This window comes from Rhinolophus ferrumequinum, chromosome 13, assembly GCF_004115265.2.
Source record: "Rhinolophus ferrumequinum isolate MPI-CBG mRhiFer1 chromosome 13, mRhiFer1_v1.p, whole genome shotgun sequence".
NCBI classification, from domain to species: Eukaryota; Metazoa; Chordata; class Mammalia; order Chiroptera; family Rhinolophidae; genus Rhinolophus; species Rhinolophus ferrumequinum.
The window spans coordinates 17,693,096-17,717,876 of NC_046296.1; the positions used below are offsets into that span (position 1 = coordinate 17,693,096).

General features: G+C 44.8%; 1 protein-coding gene across 8 annotated transcripts in view; it reads left to right on the forward strand.

Moving 5' to 3' along the window:
- Positions 1–371: 371 nt before the first annotated feature.
- Positions 372–24,781, forward strand: part of SLC4A5 (solute carrier family 4 member 5) — an 81,301-nt gene continuing 56,891 nt past the window's right edge. For 6 of the 8 annotated variants that reach the window (XM_033125549.1, XM_033125553.1, XM_033125556.1 and 3 more), the window contains exons 1-4: positions 372–476; positions 7,442–7,522; positions 11,573–11,761; positions 23,897–24,026. In XM_033125549.1, the coding sequence (XP_032981440.1) occupies positions 7,444–7,522; positions 11,573–11,761; positions 23,897–24,026 (398 nt within the window). In that variant the 5' untranslated portion in view covers positions 372–476; positions 7,442–7,443. Of the gene's footprint in view, positions 477–7,441; positions 7,523–11,572; positions 11,762–19,428; positions 19,532–23,896; positions 24,027–24,781 lie in introns of those variants that run through there. The other 2 variants (XM_033125555.1, XM_033125557.1) reach the window with 2 other exon arrangements.

The window sequence follows — 24,781 nt, forward strand, 5'->3', positions numbered from 1 at the left end:
CAGGCTCCTGGATGGGCTGCCACCTGTCTATAAAATGGGTGACCCTGGGGTGGGGCTCTTAGACCCGCAGCTCTACCATCCTTCCAAGACAGAATCCAAAAAGGATCTGGGATAGAAACTATGCAGGGAGATACACCCACATTTCAAATCCAGGCTGAAACATAACACTGCCATAAAAAGATCATCAGATTAAAATCCAAGAAGAAATTTAGAGCAAAGACATCCGCCTGTGATCGTGGCCAGCTCTGTTCAGACCCTGTACTACCCTTGTCTGTCAGCCAACCACCCTGTAGGAGTGTCCCTTCCCCCACCCTGTCACGTGGCTGGCCACCACTGAGCCCCACAAGTCAATTTCCAATGCCCCAAATACTGTTCTGCCTAGAAATCACAGAGTGTCCTTGTCACCCATCAGCAACACAGCTGACTCTGGCCTGCCTGAGATTTGGATCGTGGTTTCTGGTGCTAAGACCGTGAAGGTAAGTTTGCAGCTTGGAACTTCAGGGATAGTAGATGATGCTATGCCAGTAAGGGAAAACGTGCTTTATAATAAGAGCACAGAGTAAATTTTCATTTACCATGAAAGCTGGAAAATCCTCCAAATGACCACGGGCTATATGCCTTTCCTTAAAAAAAAAAAAAACTGTATTTGTCACCCTGGTGCCTCGAGTTCACTGGTTTGGGGCACAAAACGTCATGCCACATGAACAGAAATAACAGGAGAGTCATTCTCTCTGAAACCCTCGTGAGTTAGTTCTTTTTTGTTCTTGTCTGATGGAACTGAGAATCTTTATCTTCTAGGCAGGTAAGTTTCTATTGTCTTTGCCAAACTTATAAGACTGGCTGAAATATTTATGAAACAAGCAAAAATCCTGAGATGTGCCTCTTCCCCAGAAAACTATGGGAAAATAGATTACATCTGTTAATGTAACGTCTCGGGATAGCAACTGAATACAGGCTAGCCTCTTTTCGTTACACGTTTCTGTTGTTAGGTTTTGTATATGGTACCTGATTTTGTTACTGGCAGTTTGATTAGGGATATTTTGTTTGCTTGTTTTGTCTTGCCTCTCCTGGGACATGCATGGTGTGGGGGTTGGTGTCTGCTGGGCCCAGAGGCAAGGGAAAAACCACTGGTTGAGAGGGTGGTCTTTCTCTAGCTTCTAGTGTAGCTTTTTAAAGCCTAGTATGACCCGTGTCATTCTTGTCAATTCAGTTCATAAAACAATCCCAGACGAGCCCTATTCTGAACTATTGGCTCTCAGAAGGGTTCACTAAATACCTTGTTGGGCCGGTCCCGTATTCTTGGATATAGTAAGGTCAAATGGTTTAGAAGATGAGGTGGGAGGAAAAGCTCCCCAAAGGCTGACTGATGAAACGTGGCACAACATTTTGTCCAGTTTTCTTCCAGAGACATGGATGTCTAATCTTGAGGATTTATTATCTCAATAATAAAGGGCATATTTTACCCTTCCTCCCTAATAATGAAATATTTTGTTCTGTTTTCAGTGTCTACTGCAAATATCTGGAACCAAATAGATTTGTTAGACAGAATTGATGTGCCCTTGTGGTCGGGGGAGTGTTAAGTGGCAGGCGATCCACCCACCAGGGTTTTGATGGTCACACTTAAGGTTGATTGTATCTCTACCTCCTTGCTGCAGGGAGGGGCTTGGGCAGGGGCTCTGAGTGTCTCTTCTCTGGTGTGGCACTCTCGTCCTTAGCCTTCCAGGCTTAGGACATTGATTTTGTCAGCAGGGTTTGGATTCTCAGGGATCCCATATGTGATTCCAGGCTAGTGGCAAGGGTAGCGGTGGAAGGGGCTCCTTAAGTGACTCAGGACAGAAGATAATTTGGCCTGATCCCTCATCAAAAAAGCCATGCTCCCCACCAAAACAATCTATGATCTAAAGATAGATGGAAAAAAAGGTGAGTTAGTTGGGCAGTGGAGGGGATGGTGTAGGAAATACTGCTGTTACAATCTCCTTCATTTGCTATGTGTGTCTGTGAGGGGGCCTGGTGTATTTCTAACACAATTCCTTTGACAACATATTATAGTGGTTAATATTCTGGATGGAAGCAATTCTAATCAACTGAAGTCAGCTGAAGAGAAAAGGGAGGATATTTCAAGGTCATTTGGAGGTTTTGTGATGGGAATTCAGTTATTCCTTAGGAAGGACCTGAGACCCAGAAGTGGACGTCTTCCAGACACCCCCACCCCCACCCCAATCTCTCATGTCTTCACTTCTTTCTTCATCTTCCTCCCTCCCTTCCTTGGGTCGGGGAAATCAGAGAGATTCCAATTTGACTCTTGGCTCCACCAAGCCTGGCTCTGTGACACAGGAAAAATTACTTAATTCTCTAAAAAATGAGGGCAAAAATTATGTGCTTCCCTGAATTTCAGTCAGGGTTAAATGAGATTATGAAATTCTGGAGATAGAAATTTTGTTTGATGGGTTATGTCACGACAGGGAACTTTTATGATGGGTCCTGCAGGTGCTGATCAGAGCAGTAGGTAATGTAAACACTTTCCATATGGCCAACACCTGGCTTCAAACGGATGTGTTCCTTTGAGAATGATCTAGGCAGCCCGGGTTTTTCTGCTACTTCTGTATCCTCCTGGGCGGGAGCGGCTCCCAAGTTATGAGGAGGTGGGAAGGGAATGTTCTGAACTAGCGCAGTATGGGGAGGCAAGCACGGACCTGAATACCAGCTGTGTTTCAGCTCCAGGTTTCCACAGTTCTGTGGCGTTTTCATCTCTATTTGCATCTGTATTGTACATTTTGTATTCACTTTGGTTTGGTTTCCAATCTGAAAATCTATAGTAGTATTTCATATGAAAGGACACATTTTTGAAACATGCTGGAAAACGATTTCATTTGTATCAATCAGTATCTGTTGACTGCAAGTGTCAGAAACCCAACTCAAAAAACAGGGAGAAAAAATAAAGTGAATTTATCCGTGCAACACAGTCGTGAAGGCCAGTTCAGAATTAACTGACTCAGGGAGTTACGGTGTTATCAGTACTCTTTTTCTCTGCGTTCCTTGGATGCTTTCCTCCATGTGGCAGGTGAGATAGTAGCCCCCCCAAGCTTATCGGCTTCACAACACCAGAGCAGAGTCGAAGCGGTGTTTTGGATGGATCAAGTGGGAATATCCTGGGGAGAATTCTGACTGGCCCACCTTTGGACATGGAATCATCCCAGTCTCAGTGGCTGGGGAATGAGAAGTGTTTGATTGGCCAGGCTGGGTCACATGGCCTTTCCTGTTTGAGGTTGGGGAGAGGCGGAGTCAGCCCTTCCCAAACCACTAGGAGGTAGTTCTGTGTAAGAAAGAGGATCTATTATTCAGCTTGTCTTTACGCCTCGTGCCATGCCAGGAAGGAGGAAGATAGCAATTCTCAAAAAGTCACCAAACTACATGAGGCTACCAGTACATCCTCACTAAGCTTACCAGTTCACAGTGCCCAGTTTGAATGAAAAGATGTGATATTGTGATGCACGTGAAGCAAACTCAGTGTATGGAGATGCAGTTTAATAGAAAATATAAATTGGGAGCTATTGCCTTGAAACAGCCATTCTCAAAGTGTGGTCCCTGTCCTGGATCAGCACCAGCAGCATCAACTGGACACTTGCTGGCTGCAAGCTTTCAGGCTGCACCCCAGATCTACCAAGTCAGAAACTCTGGGATGGGGCCCAGCAGTCTAGGTTTTAACCAGCCCTCCCGGTGTCTCTGATGTACACTTAAGTTTGGGAATCACTGTCTCTGTTTTGTTGCTCTCCTGAGTATTTTAAACATGATTCACTTTAAACAAATAGATTTGAGCATAGATTTTCAGGGGATACAATTATTGCCTACAGTGGGTCCACATTCAACGTCAAAGCAAACATTGAATTGTTTGCTTTAAAATGTTTAAAATAAAAATAAGATATAACCATAATGTAAAAATCAATTAACACATGTAAGAACTTACAATAAAAAACAACAGAACTCCATCCCAGCTTTCCGCACACCCCACAGTTCCACTTCCCAAAGATAACCAGTTGGAATTCTTTTAGATTTTTCTGTTGGTTACCTATACCCCATATGTGTGTATATATATATCTATCCCTATCCTTATGTCTATATCTATATCATCTATATCTGTATCATCTCCTGCTGTTTATCAGTTAGAAATTAGTCACTTAACAGGTGAATATTTAACTGTCTTACACCACACCCATCTCTTTTTCACCCTCCCAATGTAGACATAGCATCACAGTTTTTAGTTAATTATTATAAAAAACTCAGTGTTTAAACTCTTATGATTAGGTACCATGATCATAATTTATTTCTTGCAGTTTTAATTTTTCCCTGGTGTTTCCCATTGTCTTTCTTTTTCTTTGCATTTTTTATCTTTGTCAGTCCCTTAAGTTGTTTCAAATTCTCAGGAAGGAGTGTATCAAATCTCTTGGGCTTTATCTTATTATTATTTATTTATTTAATTTATTTTTTTGTTTTTTTTTGGGAACAGGACTTTATTGGGAACAGTGTGTACTTCCAGGACTTTTTTCCAAGTCAAGTTGTTGTCCTTTCAATCTTAGTTGTGGAGGGTGCCGTTCAGCTTCAAGTTGTTGTCCTTTCAGTCCCAGTTGTGGAGGGCGCAGCTCAGCTCCAGGTCCAGTTGCTGTTTCTAGTTACAGGGGGCACAGCCCACCATCCCTTGCGAGACTCGAGGAGTTGAACCGGCAATGTTGTGGTTGAGAGCCCACTGGCCCATGTGGGAATCGAACCAGCAGCCTTCGGAGTTAGGAGCACGGAGCTCCAACAGCCTGAGCCACCGGGCCGGCCCTTTATTATTATTATTATTATCATTATTATTATTTTTTTTTTGGTGGTGGTGGCGTAGCTCTTTCTGACACTTCACTTTTAGCTCTTTTGAGGACTGACTACTCTCTAGGGCTATAGCACAGCCGTCATCTAGGGACCTCCCTTCATTTCATTCTTCTGGTTGGACCACTCTCTCCTGAGTCCCATTGTCTTCCCCTTCTTGTTTTATGGTGGTAACATACTTAATTAACTTCCTAGGATGTTAGGAGAGAGAAGTAAAATGATTTCTTGCATGTCTGAAAATGTTTCCTACCCTCACGTTTTTGTTGTTTGAGGCAAGGTCTCAGGGAGTCACTAGACTGGGAAGAGTTGTGGTTATCAGGTTCATGTAAATTCTGGTTTGATGCCAGTGTTGAGCCTGAAGCTACTCAACAATAGTCTCAGAGCACACCGAGGCCAATAGCCACTCACCTGGGGTCTGTTCTACTCTGGTAGTTTTCCAAGAAAGAGTGCAATGCAGGCAGGGCTGGCTGTTCAAGGAGAAAGTGCCTCCAGCTGTTGGATGGGGTGGGGTCCCAGTGAGTCAGCAGGGTGGAGCTTCGGAGCTCACCAGACCAATCAGATTCAGATTTGGTCGGAAGTGTAGGGGCGGGCTCAACACAGGAAAGATGGCGCCCACCTGCTGGCTGCATGGGAGGAGGACTCCACACAGGGAAATGGTGGCTGTCCTTTAGCCCTCAACCTGAAGCTACACAACTCAGTCTGACACCCCCCTCTGTATGTGTCTGACACCCCCGAGTTACTGTCCCTTTGCTGGAGCCCAAGGTGAGTGCCTGGGAGTGAGATAGTCTGTGTGTGGGTCCTTTAAGAGGATGCCTGGGTTTACTGCCGCTTTCCATCCCACCGAGATGGAAATCCCACTGTTTTTCACAGCCAGATATGGGGACTCCTCTTCCTTGTACCAGTTCTCTGGGCTGGGGAGGCTGGTGTGGGGGTGGGGCCCCTCACTCCTCTGGGGGGATCCTCTACGGCTGAGATATCTCTCCTGGTTCTCAACCGCCACATGGAGGTTTGGGGTTAGCCAGTTCAGCATCCCTGCCCCTCCTCCCAGTCTCGACGTGGCTTCTTTATATACTTAGTTATAAAACTTCTGTTTAGCCAGACTTCAGATGGTTCTCCAGGTTGATTGTTCTATAATTTAGTTGTAATTTTAATGTGTTCATGGAAGGACACAGGCACAGTGTTTAGCTACTCCACCACCTTGGATAGCCTCTAGAAGGTTTTAGGATTTTTCTTTTCTTCACATTTAGTATTCTAAAATTTCATAGCAACATATCAAATTGTGAGGATAGTTTCCCTCCAATCATTCTTTGTGTAGAGTGCTCAGTTGGCCTATTTTATCTGAGAGTATTATGTCACAGTGGGGAGTTCTCTTATTTCTTAAAAATTAAAAAAAAAATGAATAAAATATGTCAAACTTGATGAATGATAGACTTTTGTATATCACTGTTCAGAATTAACAGATATTAACATTTTATCATATTTGCTTCACCTCTATATCTATTCAAAACATCACAAATACAGCTAAAACATTAAACTATACCTCTCCCCCAGAGGTAACCTGAAGTTATTGTGTCTCAATCTCCTGCACAATTTTATGCTTTTACTACTTATAAATGTAGCAATAAACAATATTGTGTGTTTTAAAGTTTTACATAAATAATGTCATTTTGTTTGTATCTTTTTACAACTTGATGTTTTACTCATCATGTTTTTGAGGTTTATACACATTGATACATAGAGATCTGATTCATTGATTTGAACTCCCAATAGTGTTCCATTCTGTAGTATCACTTAGGAAAGCCTTCAGCTAAAAGTAATATAAAATTTGGCTAACAGTTTAAATATATAAAGTAGAGGGTTTTTTTTGTTGTTGTTTTCTCCACATAACAGGAGCCCAGATACAAGCAGTCTGGCGCTTGGTGATATTATCAGGAACCCAGATTTGTTCTAGCCTTCTGCTTTGTCTTTGGCCTGAGCTTGTGGTCTGCATACCTGTCACATGACTGTTGCAACATGGCTGCTTCATCTAGAAGTCTCATGTCCAAGGTCTATGCAGGAAAAGAGGGAGGGTAAAGGGTAAAACATACACTCCTGTCATTTTTATTAAGAAAACAAAAGCTTTCCTAGAAGTCCTACCCCATGGATTTCTACTTAAATACCAGGGCTCATGGTACCAGAATGGGACGGGGAGCTGTGTCCTGCATAGATAGACTGAGAGGTGGTGGCCCAAGAATACAGGGTGGGGGGGTGGCAGACAAAGGGGAAAAAAAAGAAATTATTTTTAGTTTCCAAACATATATGTGTGTATATATATATATATATATATATATATATATATATATATATATATATAATAGAAATATGATACAAATTCTTTGAAATTTAAAAATGGTGTGTTCTCTATTTGTTGGAGATAGATAGTTGAGCTTCTTCAATTTGTTTATACATTCTTTTGCCTTAAGTTTTTCATCTGCATTCAGGTCTCCCACTATGAGTGTGGATTTGACCATTTCTCCTTGAAATCCTCCCCTTTTGTGTTGTATACATTTTGAGGTTGTGTTCATCTTTTACTTTATAGTTATGAAGATGGAGAAGGAGAAGGCTGGAGTAGGGAAGCTGGACCCTGCTAACTATAGGAGGAGATGTCAGGATCAGGAAGGTAAGATCTCCTTGAGAACTTGATATAAATCCTAGGTTAGTCTGAGAATTCCTTGAATATCCTTATGACAGCCCTTCCAGCTGGGAAATCTAAAGAGCTGATCCTTTTCCCTGATCCACCCCCAGTGTCTCCTCTAGATGAGTGGGACCAGCCTTCAAAGTGTCAGCCTTCACATGGTCAGGCTGAAGACAGGAAACTGGCACTTTGCTCCTATAGATTAGGGCACAAAATTAAACTCATCTAATTTTACAAGATCTACAAACCATACTAAATGCCAAATATCATCATTTTATAGATTCTAAAAATGGCAGCTCTGTTAAAACCATTGCAAGAAGGTTTTGAATGGAGGTATTTCTGTTGCTCCAGAATTGTTGACTCAGAGGACCTAAGGATCCTACACTCAACAGAGAAGCAGCCTCAGGGCTTATGAATAGGCAACAAGCTGGGCTCTTGCCCCATCACTGCCCGAGCCCCAATTGGAGGGAAACACTACTCTTGCAGCCCAGCTGGATGCTTGCTGAGCTGCAGAATATGTAAAGCCACTCCTGGGCTATCAGTGGAGAAGAATGCAGTGAGGAGTTCCTAGGAGAACCTGGTATTGTCCTGAGCAGACTGCAAGATTTTCACAGTAAGAGGAGAGGTCCTGCAGACCAAAGAAGAAAGCTTGAGACAGGATTAGCCACTCCCCACAGATCACCAGCTAAATGGCCCCACTCTGACGATTATGAAGGGAGCCAGGAAAAAATGAGGTAGATCCAGAACAGAAAGTAAAATATTTCTCTGACAGCCATCTCCCCTGATTTCTTTAATAAGCATACTCTTCATGTATATAGCCCCTTATAGTTTTCATAATCATATTCCCATATACCATTCCATTCTATCTTCTTAAAAACCTTGCCCAGCCAGTAGAGAAAGGACTTTTTATTCCCATATTACAGATGAGGACACTGAGTCCTGAAGAGGGGGATGTCCATAGGTATAGAGCAAGTGAAGGACAAGCCAGGGAGCACACAGGGCAGCTGACTCTCCAAAGTGCAGCTTGATGTGGTCTCTGTGTGATATCTGCAGTCGATCAATGCCCAGGTGTCTAGCATCTGCATTTCAGGAGTCTGAGCCAAGGGGCAGCCCTCCCCTTCAGGGAAAAAAATACCGAGTAAATGCACATCTTGAAAAGCTGAAAGCTCTTCCTTTAAGACCAGGAACATGATAAGGCTGCCCACTCTTGCCACTTTTATTAACATAGTATTGTAAGTCCTAGCCAGAACAACGGGTCAAGAAAATGAAATTAAAGACATCCAAATTGGAAGAAAGAAGTGAAACTTTCTATTTGTAGATGACATGATTTTATATATAGAAAACTATAAAGAATCCACAAAAAAACTGTTAGAATTCATAAACAAATTCAGTAAAGTTGCAGGATATGAAATCAATTTCTATACATTAATAATGAACTATCAGAAGGAAAACTATCCATTTATAATTGCAACAAAAAGAAAAAAAGACTTGGTAATAAATAAATTTAACCAAGGAAGTGAAAGGCCTGTACACAGAAAAGGATATTGATGAAAGAAACTGAAGACACACAAATAAATGGAAAGATATCCCATGCTCATGGTTTGGAAGAATAAATATTGTTAAAGTGTCCATACTAACCAAAGCAATCTACAGGTTCAATGCGATCCTCATCAAAATCCCAATGGCATTTTTTTCCACAGAAATAGAACAAATAATCCTAAAATTTGTATGGAACCACAAAAGACCCTGAATAGCCAAAGCAATCTTGAGAAAGAACAAAGTTGGAGGCATCATGCATCCTGATTTCAAACTATATCACTAAGTTATAGTCATCAAGATAATATGGTGTTTGTATAAAAACAAACCTATAGATCAATGGAACAGAATAGAGAGTCCAGAAATAAAGCCATGCACATACGTTCAATTAATTTATAACAAAGGAGCCAAGAATATACAATGGGGAAAGGATAGTCTTTTCAATAAATGCTGATAGGAAAAAGGGACAACCACATGCAAAGGAATAAAACTGGACTATCTTACACTGATTTTTTTTTTTTATTTGACACCCAAAGCAAAGGCACCAAAAACAAAAGTAAACAAGTGGGACTACATCAAACTTAAAATCTTCTGTACAGCAAAGGAAACCATCAACAAAATGAAAAGGCAACCTATGGAATGAGAGAAAATATTTGCAAATCATGTATCTGATAAAGGGTTAATATCCAAAGTATATAAACCACTTATTAAAAGCACAAAAAATCCAATTAAAAATGAACAGAGGAACTAAATAGACATTTTTTCAAAGAAGACATCCAATGGCTAACAGGTACATGAAAAGGTACTCAACATGAATAATCATTAGGAAAATGTAAATCTAAACCACAATGAAATACCACCTCACATCTATTAGAATATCTATTATCAAAAAGATAAGAGATAACAAATGTTGGCAGGGATGTGGAGAAAAGGGAACCTTTGTACACTGTTGGTTAAAATGTAAATTGGTGCAGCCACTATGGAAAACAATATGGAGTTTCCTCAAAAAATTAAAAATAGAACTACCAACAATCCCATTTCTGGGCATATATCTGAAGCAAACAAAATTACTATCTCAAAGAAATATCTGTACAGCTATGTTCATTGCAGCATTATTTACAATAGCCAAGATATGGAAACAACCTAATTGTTCAATGATGGATGAATGGATAAAGAAAATGTGAGGGGGAAAATGTATACATATATATATAATGAGAAAGAAGAAAATCCTGTTATTTGCAACAACACAGATGGATCCTAAGGCCATTATGCTCAGTAAAATAAGTCAGACAAAGACAAATACTATATGATGTCACTTATATGTGGAATCTAAAAAAACCAAACTCATAGAAACAGAGAACAAATGAATGGTTGCCAGCGGTGGGTGGTGGGGAGTGGGCAAAATGGGTAAAGATTGTCAAGGTACAAACTTCCAGTTATAAGATGAATAAGTTCTAGTGATGCAGTGTACAGCATGGTGACTATAGTTAACTATCTGTATTGTATATTTGAAAGTTGCTAAGACAGTAGATCTTAAAAGTTTTCATCACAAGAAAAAAATTGTAACTATGTGAAGTGATGGATGTTAACTGAACTTACCGTGGTGATCGTTTTGCAATATGTACATATATCAATCATTACGTTGTACACCTTAAATGAATACAATGTTATATGTCAATTATACCTCAATAAAAAATGTAGGGGAAACTTTGTGGAGGTGGGAGTATGTTGGGATAGGTACGTGGAAGTCTGTGTACTATCTGCTCAATTATTCTTAAGTCTAAAACTGTACTAAAAAATCTATTATTTTAAAAAATTTTTTGACCAACTCAAGACAACACTGATGAGAAGCTGGTAGCAGCATGTCCTTCCTGAGAGCTGAGAGAATTCTCTGTAAAGCCCCCATTAGGTCTGTGCACAAACCTGTGGGGGCTTTACGTAGCGGTCAGGCTTCTTAGTGGAATTCTGAATTTAAGGTTCTTAGTAACTCTAGTTCTTGAAAATTCTAGTTTACGAAACCAGCCTTGAGAAATCCTTTGTAACTCGCTTTTCTGATAAGTAGTTCATGTAGCTCTTAGTTGTTAATAAAAATGGTCCTCGATGGAAGTGCACTCAGCTTTCCCATAACAACCAAAGAGGGGACTTGGCATTTTGCACTAAATCTGTGAGGGCCTCTCTCCCGGAGCACGTCATGAGCTGTATATGGTCATCGCCGCTCTACACAAGCAAAAATGGGGAGATGGGAGTTCTGCTCATTCTAACAGTTCTAATTATAGCACCTAGGGTGTCTTTTCCAGCAACTGTTGAGTTGTTCAGAAATGGAATTTCGTCAAACCTAAAATTTTATCACGTGGGGCAGTGGCCTTTGACTTCCATGACTTCCCATGACTTCCATTTTGCTTTGGTGGCCTTTGCGCTTTGTAACTGGAGCATATTAAAGAGAAACGCCGATTTTTAGCAACTCTTGCTTCCCCCCCCCCTTTTGTGTTGTGCCCACAGGCTGCCGTTCCATCCACATTGGGCTTTCAGTCCCCAGTTACACTCAAAGGAAAAGAGACCAGCAGGGACATCTTTCAGGCCAGCAAAAGGTCTGGGGCCGGTGGCCGGACAAGCCCCAGCGGGAACTGACAGGCATGGGGAACAGGGGAAGCAGCCAGGACGGCAGCGCGGATCATGTCAGCAGGACCCGTGAGTTCTTGAGGGGTGCGCTGGGGAGCCATCTGCTTGTGGGCCAGACAGGGCACAGCAGGACAAGGGGATTCTCTGGAGAACGAGGCCCAAGCCCCTCAGGCCCCCTCTGTTCTTCTGCTGCCATGGCAGACCCCAGCCTCGCTCCTCAGGGACACCTGTAGTAAGGCTGAGCCTCTTCTCTCTCTCGTGACTTTGAGTCCTTTGCTCTGATTCATTCCGTGTTGATTTATGGTGTAATTCTCGATGATTTCCCTCATTTCTAAATTCCTAGGGACAACGTGTCGTTGCCCTAAGAATCAATGACAAACATGACTGTTGGGCATGAGGCATTGTGATCAGTAAATGGAGTTCCTTCTTACGTTCCCTCCACCCTCTCTCCTCACTGGAGCTTGAAGGAATGGTACAGAACCATCAAGGACCCTGCCTCAGGGCTTGCAGACCCTTGGGAAACTTTCTCCCAGGTCAACAACCCCCCAAGGCCTTCCTCTCCTGCTGTAGAAAGCAGTTCTGAGCTGACTGAAAATCAGTCTTTTATTCTTTCCTGTGGAAAGAAACGTATCACTCTTCAGAGGAGTGGAAAGACTGAAATCCTTAGATCACAATGGTGACATTTTATTCTTTTGAGGTTTTACAGTTTCTAAGGACATGATTTCACCCTCAGCATACCCCAAATCTGCCTAATAGATGTTGTTTAATTGGTTTCTATTATATATTCCCACTGTCTTGTGCAAGGCAAAATTAGTTACTTTACCACCTAAGCCTTCAAAGGGATGTCAGAGGCAGTAAAGGAACAGGCTTAGTGTCCCTGTGGAAGGAGACCTGACATACATGCGCCCAAGGGCTATCAGAGTCACCCCATGCCTGCAGCTTCCCTGAGCCACTGTTGGCACCAGGTCTGCCAGGGGCTGTGGCTTTTCCAGAGTAAATGTGTCTCTGTGGGAGGTGGGCTAACGGAGAGTGCTGTGGAGATGTCTAGGGTAAGAGATGGTGCTGATTAAAATATGCCTGTGCACACGTGCACACAAACACGCACACATATGAGTGTGCACACACGCATGCTGGGGGTGGGAACATCAGAGACCCAGTGGAGAGCAAGGCTGGCGGGAAGAACTACTGCTCCCCATGTTGGATCTGGATGCCTCACGCTCACTTTTGGGGGCCTTTTCCTGCCACCCCCCCACTGCCCCCACATTCAGGGATAAGTCACCTTATGAAAGTTGAGTCTGCTGGGTCCCTCCTGAGCCAGGGCAAAGGAAAGTGGTTTAGAGTTGGTGCTCTCTGCTCAAAGGGCTTGGAAGCGGCCTAATAAGTGGTATTTATTGATGTGATAGGGTGCATCACAAAAGTGGTCATGAATGGTGGGATTTACTTTGTTTTTGCAGTGTCTGCTTCAGTTAAGGGGACACTGGGTTTTACTGGAAAGCGAAGGGGAGAGAATGTAGAATCCTTTGGCACATTTGTGCGTTCGGTTCATTCCTCTCACAGCCTGCGTTCCCATACCCTGTGCGTGCTTTACTGGCTTGTCCCTGGTGTGGCTATGGAACAAGGAGGAGAGAACGGGAGAGCCTACAGGGACATGAAATTTCAGTCTGTGTCTTTCAAGCTGGAGTAAAGTAGGGACCCCTTTTAAAGGGAAATAACTTCTTGTGGACCCGTGAAAATGCATGTGTACATCTGTAGAGCACCAGGGGGCCATAAAATCCCAGTTTCGGAAACATCTTAATTAACGAAGGTTTTATGCCATAAAAATGTGTTCCAGTTTTGAATTATAACAGTAGGAAAGTTTTGCCCTTATGTCTGATAAAAGAAATCTTTTAAAGATTATTATCAACGTGGAAAAACAAAATTTAAAAATTCAAATAGAACCCATCTACCCCTAAGCATACCCTCCAGACCCAGTTCTAGATGTCCTGATTGATTTGAAGGAGCCACAGAGCCTGCTAGTAAAGTCAACAGCCACAGAGATTTTTTTCTGTATTTTCTGGGGGGCTGAGCTTGTTCCTGCCATTCTCCATGGGATGGTAGTGGTGGTAGAATGGCCGCTCGGTCACTCGCTTCTTGCCAGCCACATGGGGCATGTAATGTGATGCAGATGTAAACTCCACTCCATCACATCACGGGCTCAGTGATGATGACCTGCAGAAGGGAACACAAAACGGCCCCAGAATCCTTTTAACTGCGTCATCTATATAATTGCCCGAATCTCCCACTTTTCTTTGCTGTAGGGCACCTGACCACATATGTTTTCCGTCTCTGAGTGTCCTGCGTATTCTGTGAATCCATCCAGACAGCCCAGGCAGGAGGGGGATTGTGCATACTGTCGGGGGCCTGGGTGGGGCAGGGCTGGCTGGACGCAGCAGGGCCTAAGCGTAAAGCAGGCTGTGCAGATGAAGGATTGACAGGAGACCCCTTCAATCAGTTCCTGCCTCCACAGAATAATAGCCAGGATCCAGAAAGACCATGTATGTGAAGGAGCTTTGTACCTGTGAAATGGTAGTTCATTATAATTTTGTTAATTAAATATATAGTATTAATAAAAGAGAGCTATTACTATCCCCATCTTCAGACTGGGAAATCAAGGTTCAAAGAGATAGAGTGCGACATAGCTGTGATCAGTGAAGCTGGATTTGAAAACAGGTCTGTTGCCTCCAAAGCCTGCGCATGCCCCTCCTACCACACTGCTGTCCCTTGTAAGATGTCATTAGTCAGTCACCGTAGTCAACACAGGCTGAGAATTACATCCTTGCAAGCAGCCAAATTGCCTTATGATGAAAGGGATAGGTAGGCAGGGAATAATATGCCATAGAAATTGGTTTATTTATTTTCTCTCTTTCCTCACCACCCCAGTCCCCATTGTGAATATAATTTTAGGAAGTCAGTACTTAGCAGCCAATCAATTTCAACTCAAGCAGAACATATATGAAGAATACAATCATCAAGCTATGGTGAGAATTGGTAAGAACCATGCTTCTCACCCTGAAAAGGGTGCATTTTCTGGCTCTGAAAACCTCTCGAGAGGCCATTAGTGTGGATAGAAGCAGGTTTGGAAATATGGTTGCACTTCTACTTTTCTCGGCTAATAAGAACTGGAGCCAAGATACAAGAGAAACGAGATTGGCCAAGCCCAACCTGAGTGTGTAGACCCTGGAGTCTTTTATCTTTATCTGTAGAGGGAAAGATGGTTGTAGGGTAACCAGTTGTTTCAATTTGCCTGAGACTGAGAGGTTTCCCAAGACAAGGGATATGGGACTTTCAGTGCTGAAACCAGGTTAGTCCCAAACAAACTGGGATTGTTGGTCACACTAAGCTGTTGTGAGTTGCTAAATGTTATATAAACAGATATAAAATGCTTCACATGGTGCACAGTGCATGGCAGGCACTTAACATACGTTAGTTCAATATATATATATAAACCTAGTTTAAGAGCAAGGAGCCCAAATCTTTTTCCTCTGCAAGTGGTTATTGATTTGGTTTGGCTGATTGGTACCAAGGGCTTATGAGATCCTTCTGGTAGGAAGAGTGTGAAAAGTTATTAAGGCCATTTTCTATTTGCCAGGTATTCAACAACTCTGGGGTCACCAAAAGATCAAAACCACCCCCAAGATGAGCAGTAAAATAGAGAAAGGCAGTTCTCTAGGCAGACATTTGAGCCTCATATGGTTCTAAGGACTTAGGACCAAGGATATATATCATGTGGTCTTTCTTTCCCCATTTCTGATGAGGAAGAAGCAAAGGTTGGGGCAGAAGACATTTATTTTATTGAATGAACTCATAAAGAGTCTGGAAGCTTTGGCTAGAAATAAATGATAAAGATTTATTCAAGGGTTTTAGAGTTTGCATATTGGAAACACAGCTAGGCAAAAACCCAGAAATGTTCCAAAGAAGAAAGGCCAAGTTAAAAGTTCTGATAGTAAAAATATGCATTCTTGAGAATAACTAGTCCTGCATTCTTAGCCCTAGGATTGGTCCAGATGTCAGGCAGCTAGGAAGATGGGCATCAGGAGGTCTGGTCATGTCCAGTGGCCTGAATAATGGATGTCAGGTGACCTGGATATATGAGTCTTTCAGGGGGTAATCAGAGGGTTGTCTGGAGGTCTGGTGTATGTCCAGACATATGTCCCGGCATTGACACAGGACGGAAAAGTTCAAGAAGTTTAACTTCTCAGGCAAATTAGAACAAGAACACAGTCTTTCCTCATGCTTTAACCTGAATAATGTTAATAATTTTAGCAGCTTTGTTAAAGTGACTCCTTTCCTTTCCTTTCCTTTCTTTTCTTTTTTCTTTCAGCCTTCTCTACCCTCTTTTTTACAGATTCCTCATTCCTTTATTCTAACTATTTTTTTTACTACAGTGACTGTACATTCTAAGTCCAGTTTTGAAGAAGGTAGGCAGAACAAAATCTCCATACTCTAGAATTTCATATAAGGGGACTCATGATTAAGAAGGTAATTTTATCACAAGTGTCAGAAACCTATTTGAGCTGGCTTGGACAAGGATGGAGTGTGTGTGTGTGTGTGTGTGAGAGAGAGAGAGAGAGAGAGAGAGAGAGAGAGAGAGAGGGAGAGAAAGCGATTATATTATAACAGCAAAGGAGCTTCTCACAGCAGAACATCCTGCCAGGCTCAGTGGGGGACGCAGCCCCCTCTCAGTCACCTCTGGAAATGCATAGCCTCTTCCCCAGACTTCTCCTATAGATCTGCTTCACTCCCCTCTATCTCTGCAGGCTTTTCTGCCTGTCGGTGCCCTCAGCTTCCTGTTTACATGTTCTCCCTTCCAGAAACCATCAGGAAAGACCCAGCTATCTCAGAAACCTAATTCAAAATTTCCAGGTTTCAATGAGGTGTCCAATTAACGTTCCTGGTCCAATTAACTGTGGCCAAGGAGCACAGGTCATGCATTCTACAAACTCAGCTGCCAGAGGGTCATCCATTTGGGAGGGGGTTTGGGCTGGGCTGACTCCCCAAAGCTACCTGTGACAGGAGGGGTTCCCATCAACACTACAAGCGGGCAGATTCTCTCCTCCTCAATCAACAAGCACATTTGGAGTTTATGGACAGCTTCCTATTAAAAACACTTGACTGTCTCATGACTAAGTTCACACAATTGCAAGCATGATTTTGGAACCTTTGGGTTCGTCTCCCACTCCCCAATCCTCAGTGGCCCTGGGCTACCCAAAGTCCCCACCCAGCTCCACCCCCAGCTCCATTTCCTTGTTCTTGGCTCTTCTCTTGCTGAGCCTAATCCCAGCTGATACACTCGTGAGTGTTAATCAGTAAAATTCATTCACCCAGACAATATTTATTGAGTGCCCATGCTGTGTGAGCCCCTGTGTCAGGGGCCAGCAGCGTAATGTGAGCAAGACAGACCCTGACTCTCCAAGTTGGTCGTCCAGCAGTTCGTGTGCAGCCTAAGAGAAAGGAAGTGTCTGCAGGGACTGGCCCAGAGCCGAGCACCCAGGACCAAGTCCTCATGCTGACTTCCTGATGGTCCTACGTGCTTCCTGGGTCTTTATTAAGAGTTGAGGGCTTGCTGGTTCATAGTCTGGTAGGTTGTTTTGTGCTTTGCTCATCCAATGACTGGACAGTCCCCACCCAGTAAAAACCCGATTCTGGTTGCTTCTTTTAGTGTGCTTCCTAAAGCTTGTTCCCGCCGAAGCTGTGTTTTTCCCAGCAACTAACTGCTGGTTGAATCCATTCCTACAGTTGGGCATCACTATACGACCAGAGGGGCTATTATTTACGTGGATTAACTTTTGACATGCTGCATGTACCATGTTTCCCCCAAAATACAACCTGATCGGAAAATAAGCCCTAGCATGAGTTTTCAGGATGACACCCCCTGAACATAGGCCCGAATGTGTCTTTTGGAGCAAACCTTAATATGAGACCTGGTCTTATTTTCAGGGAAATGTGGTATGTGGGACCCACTGTGCATTAGAACCACTTAACCCAGTAGCTTAGCTTGTGGTGTGCTGAACCTTCCCTGGGCAGGAGGGAGGAGCAGAGAGAGGAGAGGGGCCTCAGGGTGGGGGTAGGGGAGCAGCACATAGATGGAAGCTAAAAAGGATGGAACCCTTGGAATGTTTAGAAGGGCCAGGCTGGTGACTGGTAATAAGGGAGGGAAGTGTCATCTGTTGGCAACAACGAAGAGTGATATCATTTTATTGGGTGCCAAGCACATCATATATATTATCTCAATGGCCACCATAATCCAGTGAGGTAGGTGTAAAAATTCCCACTTTATAGATGGGGAAGCTAAGGATCAGAGGGCTTAATGCCTTGCCAAGATCCTACTGCTAGTAATTAGCAGAGTCAGGAGTTGAACCCAGGTCTCGGCTCTTGAAAGTACCACATGACTAGAACTGTCTAGCATCCTTGGTGACCTCTCTTTGGGTGTTTCTCGGGGTGTCAAGGTCACCCCCACCCCCTGACTCAGTGTGGCGTGCAGGTGCTCAGGAGGAGCTGGGCTGACTTTGGCCATAGTGCAGTGTGAGCTGTACAGCTTGGGACTCTCGGAGGTTCCCATCCTCCTCATTGTCCTGACTGCTGAGAAGCCCACCAAGGCAGGAAATCCTTGAGGGTGGCGTTTGCTTGGATTCCGCACGTAAACACAAACTGCTGACCCTCTGCTGCTGTTTTCTCAGCTTTCAAGTGGCCACATTTGATCCCTGAGCCTCAGGTATGAAAATGTGGTAAGTGGAGCCCACCAGCAGGGCAGTGTGGGCAGGGGATGTCAGCGGCTTTGCTCTCCTCCAGGCTCCCCTAACCTGGGACCTGCGGAGCCTTCTGTGCTGTAACCTGGGTCTCAGGTTTCTCATCCGTGAAATGAAGGGTTTGGGCTGGATGATCACTAAGCTCCCTTCCAGCTCTAAGCCTGAGTGAATTCAGGGTTCAGAGCTCCTTGGAGCAGCAGCCGCTCAGTGACCTCTAATCAACCTTGGCACATTCTAAGTACTCGGTAAGCACTTGTTGAACTGAACCCAGTAGATTAGGAGTTTCTCGGCAGAGCAAATAATTCCTCGGTGGGGTTCACCACACACCCTGAAGTGACCAGTTCCCACTGTTCACTGGCTCTCAGAAGACACCCACTGGGACTTTGTCTTAGAAATAGATGAAGAGGGAAGAGAATCAGGAGTTGGGGTTTCAAGTTGGGGAAGGAGAGAAACCAGCCCCATGGAACATGATTGACCAAGTGTGGTTGCTGTGAAATGTGAGACCCCACAGCAACCCCCCCCCCAACAACCCCACCCCCACCCGGGGCTGTGTGGCTGAGAGACCTACCCGGCCAGGCTACTCCAGCCAGCTCACCTGTGGGCCAGAGCTCTTTAAGAAGTCCCTGGGGAGTCTCAAGGCAAATCCTGCCTCTGTCTCTATAAAGGGGCCTGAGGAGAGGTGCTTGGACTAACTGGGGAGAGGGGACTGGGTAGTTCTGCCAGTCCCCTCACAGGCCCCTGCTGCTGTGGAGACTCGGCTGCCTGCTGGAGGTTTTGCTGAGCCTTCTCTCTCCAGTGTACTTGAGTCTCTCTCTCTCTCTCTCTCTCTCTCTCTCTCTCTCTCTCTCTCTCTTTCTCCTTTGCCCCCCTCTCTCTCTCCTCCTTACCCCACGCCTCTCCTGGGTCTTAACTGGAAACAAAAGTGAGTTTGTTGTGCCCGGCTAGAAGAGGACGTGTGGGGGCAGTGGCCAGGGTGGCAGCAGCAGAAACAGGCTGGGGCCAGAAGCAGTGCCGACAGCTGGAGACCCCAGCTCTCAGCTATTCCAAGGAGCAGGTAATGCCCCAGACAAAGCTGGTTCCTGCTCTCTGCCCTGTCTTACTTCCCCATGACTATTCCATTTATTTGCCTTCTTATTTGGCCTTGAGGAGGGGAGGGGATTCCCAGCTTAGGGAATGGTAGGCACAAAGTCGGAGTGATGTGCCCTCTTCTTCAGAGAACTAGTGTGGTCTGATGTGGCTGGAGTGCCGGGCGTGTGGGGTCCAGGGTATCTGGGATCCAGGTGTCTGGGGTCCAGGTGTCTGGAGTCAAGGTGGCTGGAGTCCAGGGCATGTATTTGAGGGACATGACACGACCTAGAAAGGCAAGTTACAGCCAGATCAGAAGGGAAGTTTTGAGCCATGTCATAGACCTTGGGGTTTAGGTAATCGAGAACCATGGAAGGTTTTTCACTTAGAGAGTAACATGGTCAAATCTACATTTTTAGAAAAGTAGTTCTTGAACTCGGATCGTACAGAAAATTGGTGTGTCCTCTCAAAATCAAACAGTCAGTCTTCTCCTGATTTAAAGAAAAAGTGAGATTATTTGTTCAACTATTAGCTTTTCTTCTACACAATTTTCTTAAACCTCTGACATCTGCTAGCAAGTGTCAGCAATTAATAAGCCAATGAAAAAGATGGAAGTTTAAAGCAATAGAAAAATTCAGGTATAAAATCCATTTACATAAACGAGACCCACTGAGCTATATACAGATAAATTAATAGTGTTTTCTGCTAGTAAATTTATTTTTAGCTCATGTACACAATATTTATGGTGCTGCCCAAAGAGCACTGACTCCCAGGAGCCTGCCCCGTGAACATGTTTGAAATGTTATAAAAGCAAACCCTGATGAAACCTAGGGAGGAAGGATGGATGGGACAACCAGAAGCAGTGGGAGCAGTAGGGGGCGACCACAGTGATAGGAACGGGAGATAATAAGAAACGGAACCAAGATGGTGGCAATGGGTGGGGAAAATGGAGAGAGCTACACAAACATTTAGGAAGCAAAGGAAAGAAGTCAGTGTCTGATTGGACTTGGATGGTGAAAGAGAAGGAGGCTTCTGGAGTGAGTCCAACTTTCTCGTCTGGATGGCTGGGTAGCCAGGGGTGCTATTAATCAAAACAGAGGAGGGCAGGGTTGGGGGGCTGGAAGAAGCAATGCAGAGCTGTTTTGAATATGTTGAGGTTGGCTTGAGAAGGCTGCAGTACTCCCAGATGGAGCAGTCCTGTGGGCAGCGGGAAATGCTTGACACAGGCAGGACCTGAAATCGTGGGTGACCTGGGGTAGATCAAGATTTAAGTGGGATGGCAAGAGGGGCCAGAGAAGGATATTGAGAAGGAGTCCTCAAGGAGATAGGAAAAAATACCCAGAAAGTGCTGTGTTATGAGAGACAAGAGTAGTATTTCTTTTTTTTTTCTTCATAAATTTTATTGGGGACTATTGGGAACAGTGTGTTTCTCCAGGGCTCAACAGCTCCAAGTCGTTGTCCTTCAATCTAGTTGTGGAGGGCGCAGCCCACCATCCCATGTGGGAATTGAACCGGCAACCTCACTGTTGAGAGCTCGAGCTCTAACCAACTGAGCCATCTGATCGCCCAAGAGTAGTATTTCAATTCAGAGAGCAGTCAGCACCACTGATGACCTGAAGAGATAAGCCAGACCATAGCTTCACAATACTGTTAGTTTGATTGATTTAATTAACTTAGTGCTTTGAATATAAGATAGCAAGAAACATCTAAGGGTGGGGGTGTAAGCTCAAGTGCATAATGTACATGAGATTAGCAGGGCAAAGTAGGGAATAGTGGGGACTGTGGGAAACTAAAATGCATATGCCCAAGTAAAGCAGGCAGCCATCACTCAGCTCTGATGGATTGTTGCCAAGTAGGAATGTTGGCACTGTCATCAAAGCATCTAAATATTCGAGAAAAGTCAGAAATTTGGATTTTTATGTAAGATCTCACAATTCTTTATGTTAGCAACAATTTCAAAAACGTTTATACTCTATGAGGGCTGAATCAAACACATCTTCAACCTGCTAGTTTGCAATCTCTGCCTTACTCAATGTCCTTAGTTTGGTGGGACTGAACCAGTTGCAGCAGGTTGGGAAGTACCTGGGTCAGGAGGAAGTGGGGACAGCAAGTGTAGACCACTCCTTCAAGAAGTTGAGGGGAAAGGAAGGGAAAGGAAAGCGGGAGAGTTCAGGGGAGAGCAGGGAGGTTCAGGGGAGAGCATTTTAGGCTAGGAAGAGCTGTTGTTCATAGGCTGGCGAAAGAGGGAAGAGAAAGAAATTGAAGACCTGGGTAAGGAAAGGCTAGTTGATGAAATAAGGATCCAGCAGAAGGGAATGGATGGGGCTAGAGATTAAGCTGGAGGTAGGATTCCTTTGTTCAAAGATGGAATGCAACACTAATAAAGAATAGAGTGATTAGGAGGGAGGAAATTGATGGATTTCATGCCTGGAGGCCTGTATTTTCCTGGCGAAGTGGGGTAGGAGATGGTTCAAGAGGCTTGAAGAGAGGAGCAAAGGTTAGGCACGGCACTGAGAGACACGGGAAAGGGTGCTGACAAGGGTGAGTGGAAGGTGACCACACTTCTGAAACCTACTAGAGTAGAAACCCTCCTTTGGCACAGCTGGGTGGTTTTCTGCAGCAGGGCTCGTGATCCTGGGTGCTGGAGTTGGCGGTGAAGAGATTAGCACCTGTTAACATTCCAGGGCTCGTGTCACGTGTCACGTGTCTTATTCTCCTTCTCTGGTTTATTCCTCCCAATAGCCCTGTTCACTCAGGCTTCACTCATGAGTAAGTGGCGACTGAGATTCAGATCAATAGCTAGCTAGATTGAAAACACCCTGCCTCCACTGTTCCACTGTACCCACTGCCTCTCCCTGTACCCCCAGGACACACCTGCAAAGAGGAAGACTGGGCCAGTGAACTCTTGTTTGGGCACTGGCTGGCCGGTTTTATTGGGAAGTCAAGAAGTACCAGTGGAAGGTGTGACGAAAGAGGAGTTGAAATTGTTGACCGTTGGGAGTCCATGAGGAAATAAGTGAGGGCCAAAGTGGATGACGAACTGAGGGACGGAGGAGATTTGGAGGAAGGGAAGACTGGTGAAGCCCAGGAGACAGTCAGTGAGACACTGAACCAGGGCAGGACGATAGGATCGGTGAGGAGGGAATGTATTCTTGGAGACTTTCAGTATGGGGGTGGAGGTGAGAGGAAGAGGGCACATGAGGTGACGCCAGGGTGTCTAGCCTGTGCGGTTGGGTGGACAGTTCTGTCTTCAACCAAGACATTGGATGTCAGGTCAAACCTCTTTCTCTTGCTCACCATGCTGTCGACACACTGAGCAGCACACTTCCAGCTCGGGGTCTTGGGAGCACTGGAGCACTCTTCTTCCAGATACACGTATGTACAAGTGGCTCCTTGCCATATTTCATGTCACCATTCAAATACGCCCTCCTCAGAGGGGCCTTTCTTGATCCTGTTATCTAATTTAGCTCCCTGGTGATTTTATTTTTCAGAACACTTATCACTACCTGAAATAATTGTTTGTGGATTTGTTTACTTGTTTATTGTCCGTCTCTGCCACTAGAACAGATGTTTAAGAGAGCAAGGACATATGGGCCTTCTACATAGCTTTGTTTTGTAGCACCTGGAACATAGCAGGCACCCATTCAAATTGAGAGAAAGAGAGAGAGAAAGGAAGGAAGGAAAGATGGAAGGAAGGAAGGAAGAAAGGAAGGAAGGAAGGAAGGAAGGAAGGAAGGAAGAAGAAAACAGGAGAAGCATGTTGGGAGGGGTACACGTTCAGTACTGGAATGCTAACTTTTGAGGTACCTGAGACACAGCCATGAGGCAGCGTCCAGTGGGCAGTTGGAAAGCAGACTAGGAGCTCGGGAACAGGCTGTCATTTTGCCTATGAAGAAGGTGGGCCTCCGTGTCACGCGGCTGCCAGTACGTCCTTTCACACAGCTGCCTATCCCGTCAAGGCCAATGTTGGAAATTGGTTTGGGGCCCAATGGGAAAGGAATCCCTCTGGGATTTGTTATGCTGAAGTTGGGTCAGAGTTTTTCTCATTTCACTTTTCTATTCTACTCCCCATCCTTGCTGCCGCCCCGGCGTTGGCCATGTTCCATCCTTCATTGTTAGCTACAAGACCCTGGAGTTTGGATGCAGGCTAAATCCTTTCATCTCTGTTCTCTCAAAGACTATCTCACCCACATCCAATGCACAGAGGCTTGAATTCAGCTTCACCCAGAAGCTGGACTTAGTTTTACTGAATTAGGAAATACTTTTTCCTTGCCCTTGGCTCCATTTCAGTTGGCCTTGCAGCCCTCTGCCCCTCACGGGGCACTCAGTGGACCATACTCTCCTCCTTTTGCAGGGTCTCCAGCTGCTGAGCAGCTCCAGGACATCCTGGGGGAGGAAGATGAGGCTCCCAACCCCACCCTCTTCACAGAGATGGACACTCTACAGCATGATGGAGACCAGATGGAGTGGAAGGAGTCAGCCAGGTGAGCAGAGCCCCAGGTGGGAAGTAGAGGGGGTCCTCCCACTGCGGTCTGCTCAGGATCCAGGCTGGGCTGGCCCTCCTGGTGGGAAGACCACCAACCAATGACACCTTGCATTCTGAGTTCCGCCAGGGACCTTCCTGGGCCCTAAAGAGCTTCCCATCTGCCTTCCTTGGTATCCAGAACTGGGTTAGACACTAAGGAGCAAATAGAAACTTAGGATTTTGTCTTTATCCTCAAGGAAATTAAAATCCGAGTGGTAAGGTAGAACAGACACCCATGAGACCCTGAGAGAATAGTACCAGGCCTGTATTTTCTCATGTCAAATGGTTTAAACTAAATGCTGTATTAGTAATAGAAAGGGAAGCACCAAACCGGCTGGGCTAGGGTCCAGGGGGCCACTGAAGAAAAGGGCCTTGGTGGAGTTTGGGGCAGGACCAGCCGAGCGGAGCTATGGAGGCGGGCATGGGGAGCGGCAGTAGAAGGGAGAGGAGAGATAGAAGGCTGGAGGGAACCACGGGGTGAAGTCACGGGAGCCGAGAGAGGATCAGGATAAGTAGTGCTGGCGAGACCCCAGTGCCTGGGACAGAGTGACCTTTGAACTGAACTGGACTGGTCAGCAGTGCTATATGCTGCCAAGAGCGCAAGGAGGAGGAGGAAGGATCTGGTAGGAGGGGCTGGTGAGAGGCAGAGGAGGACCCTGGGAAGGAAGTGGAGAGACTGCAAGACAGATCACACCAGTGTTTCTCAACCTCTTC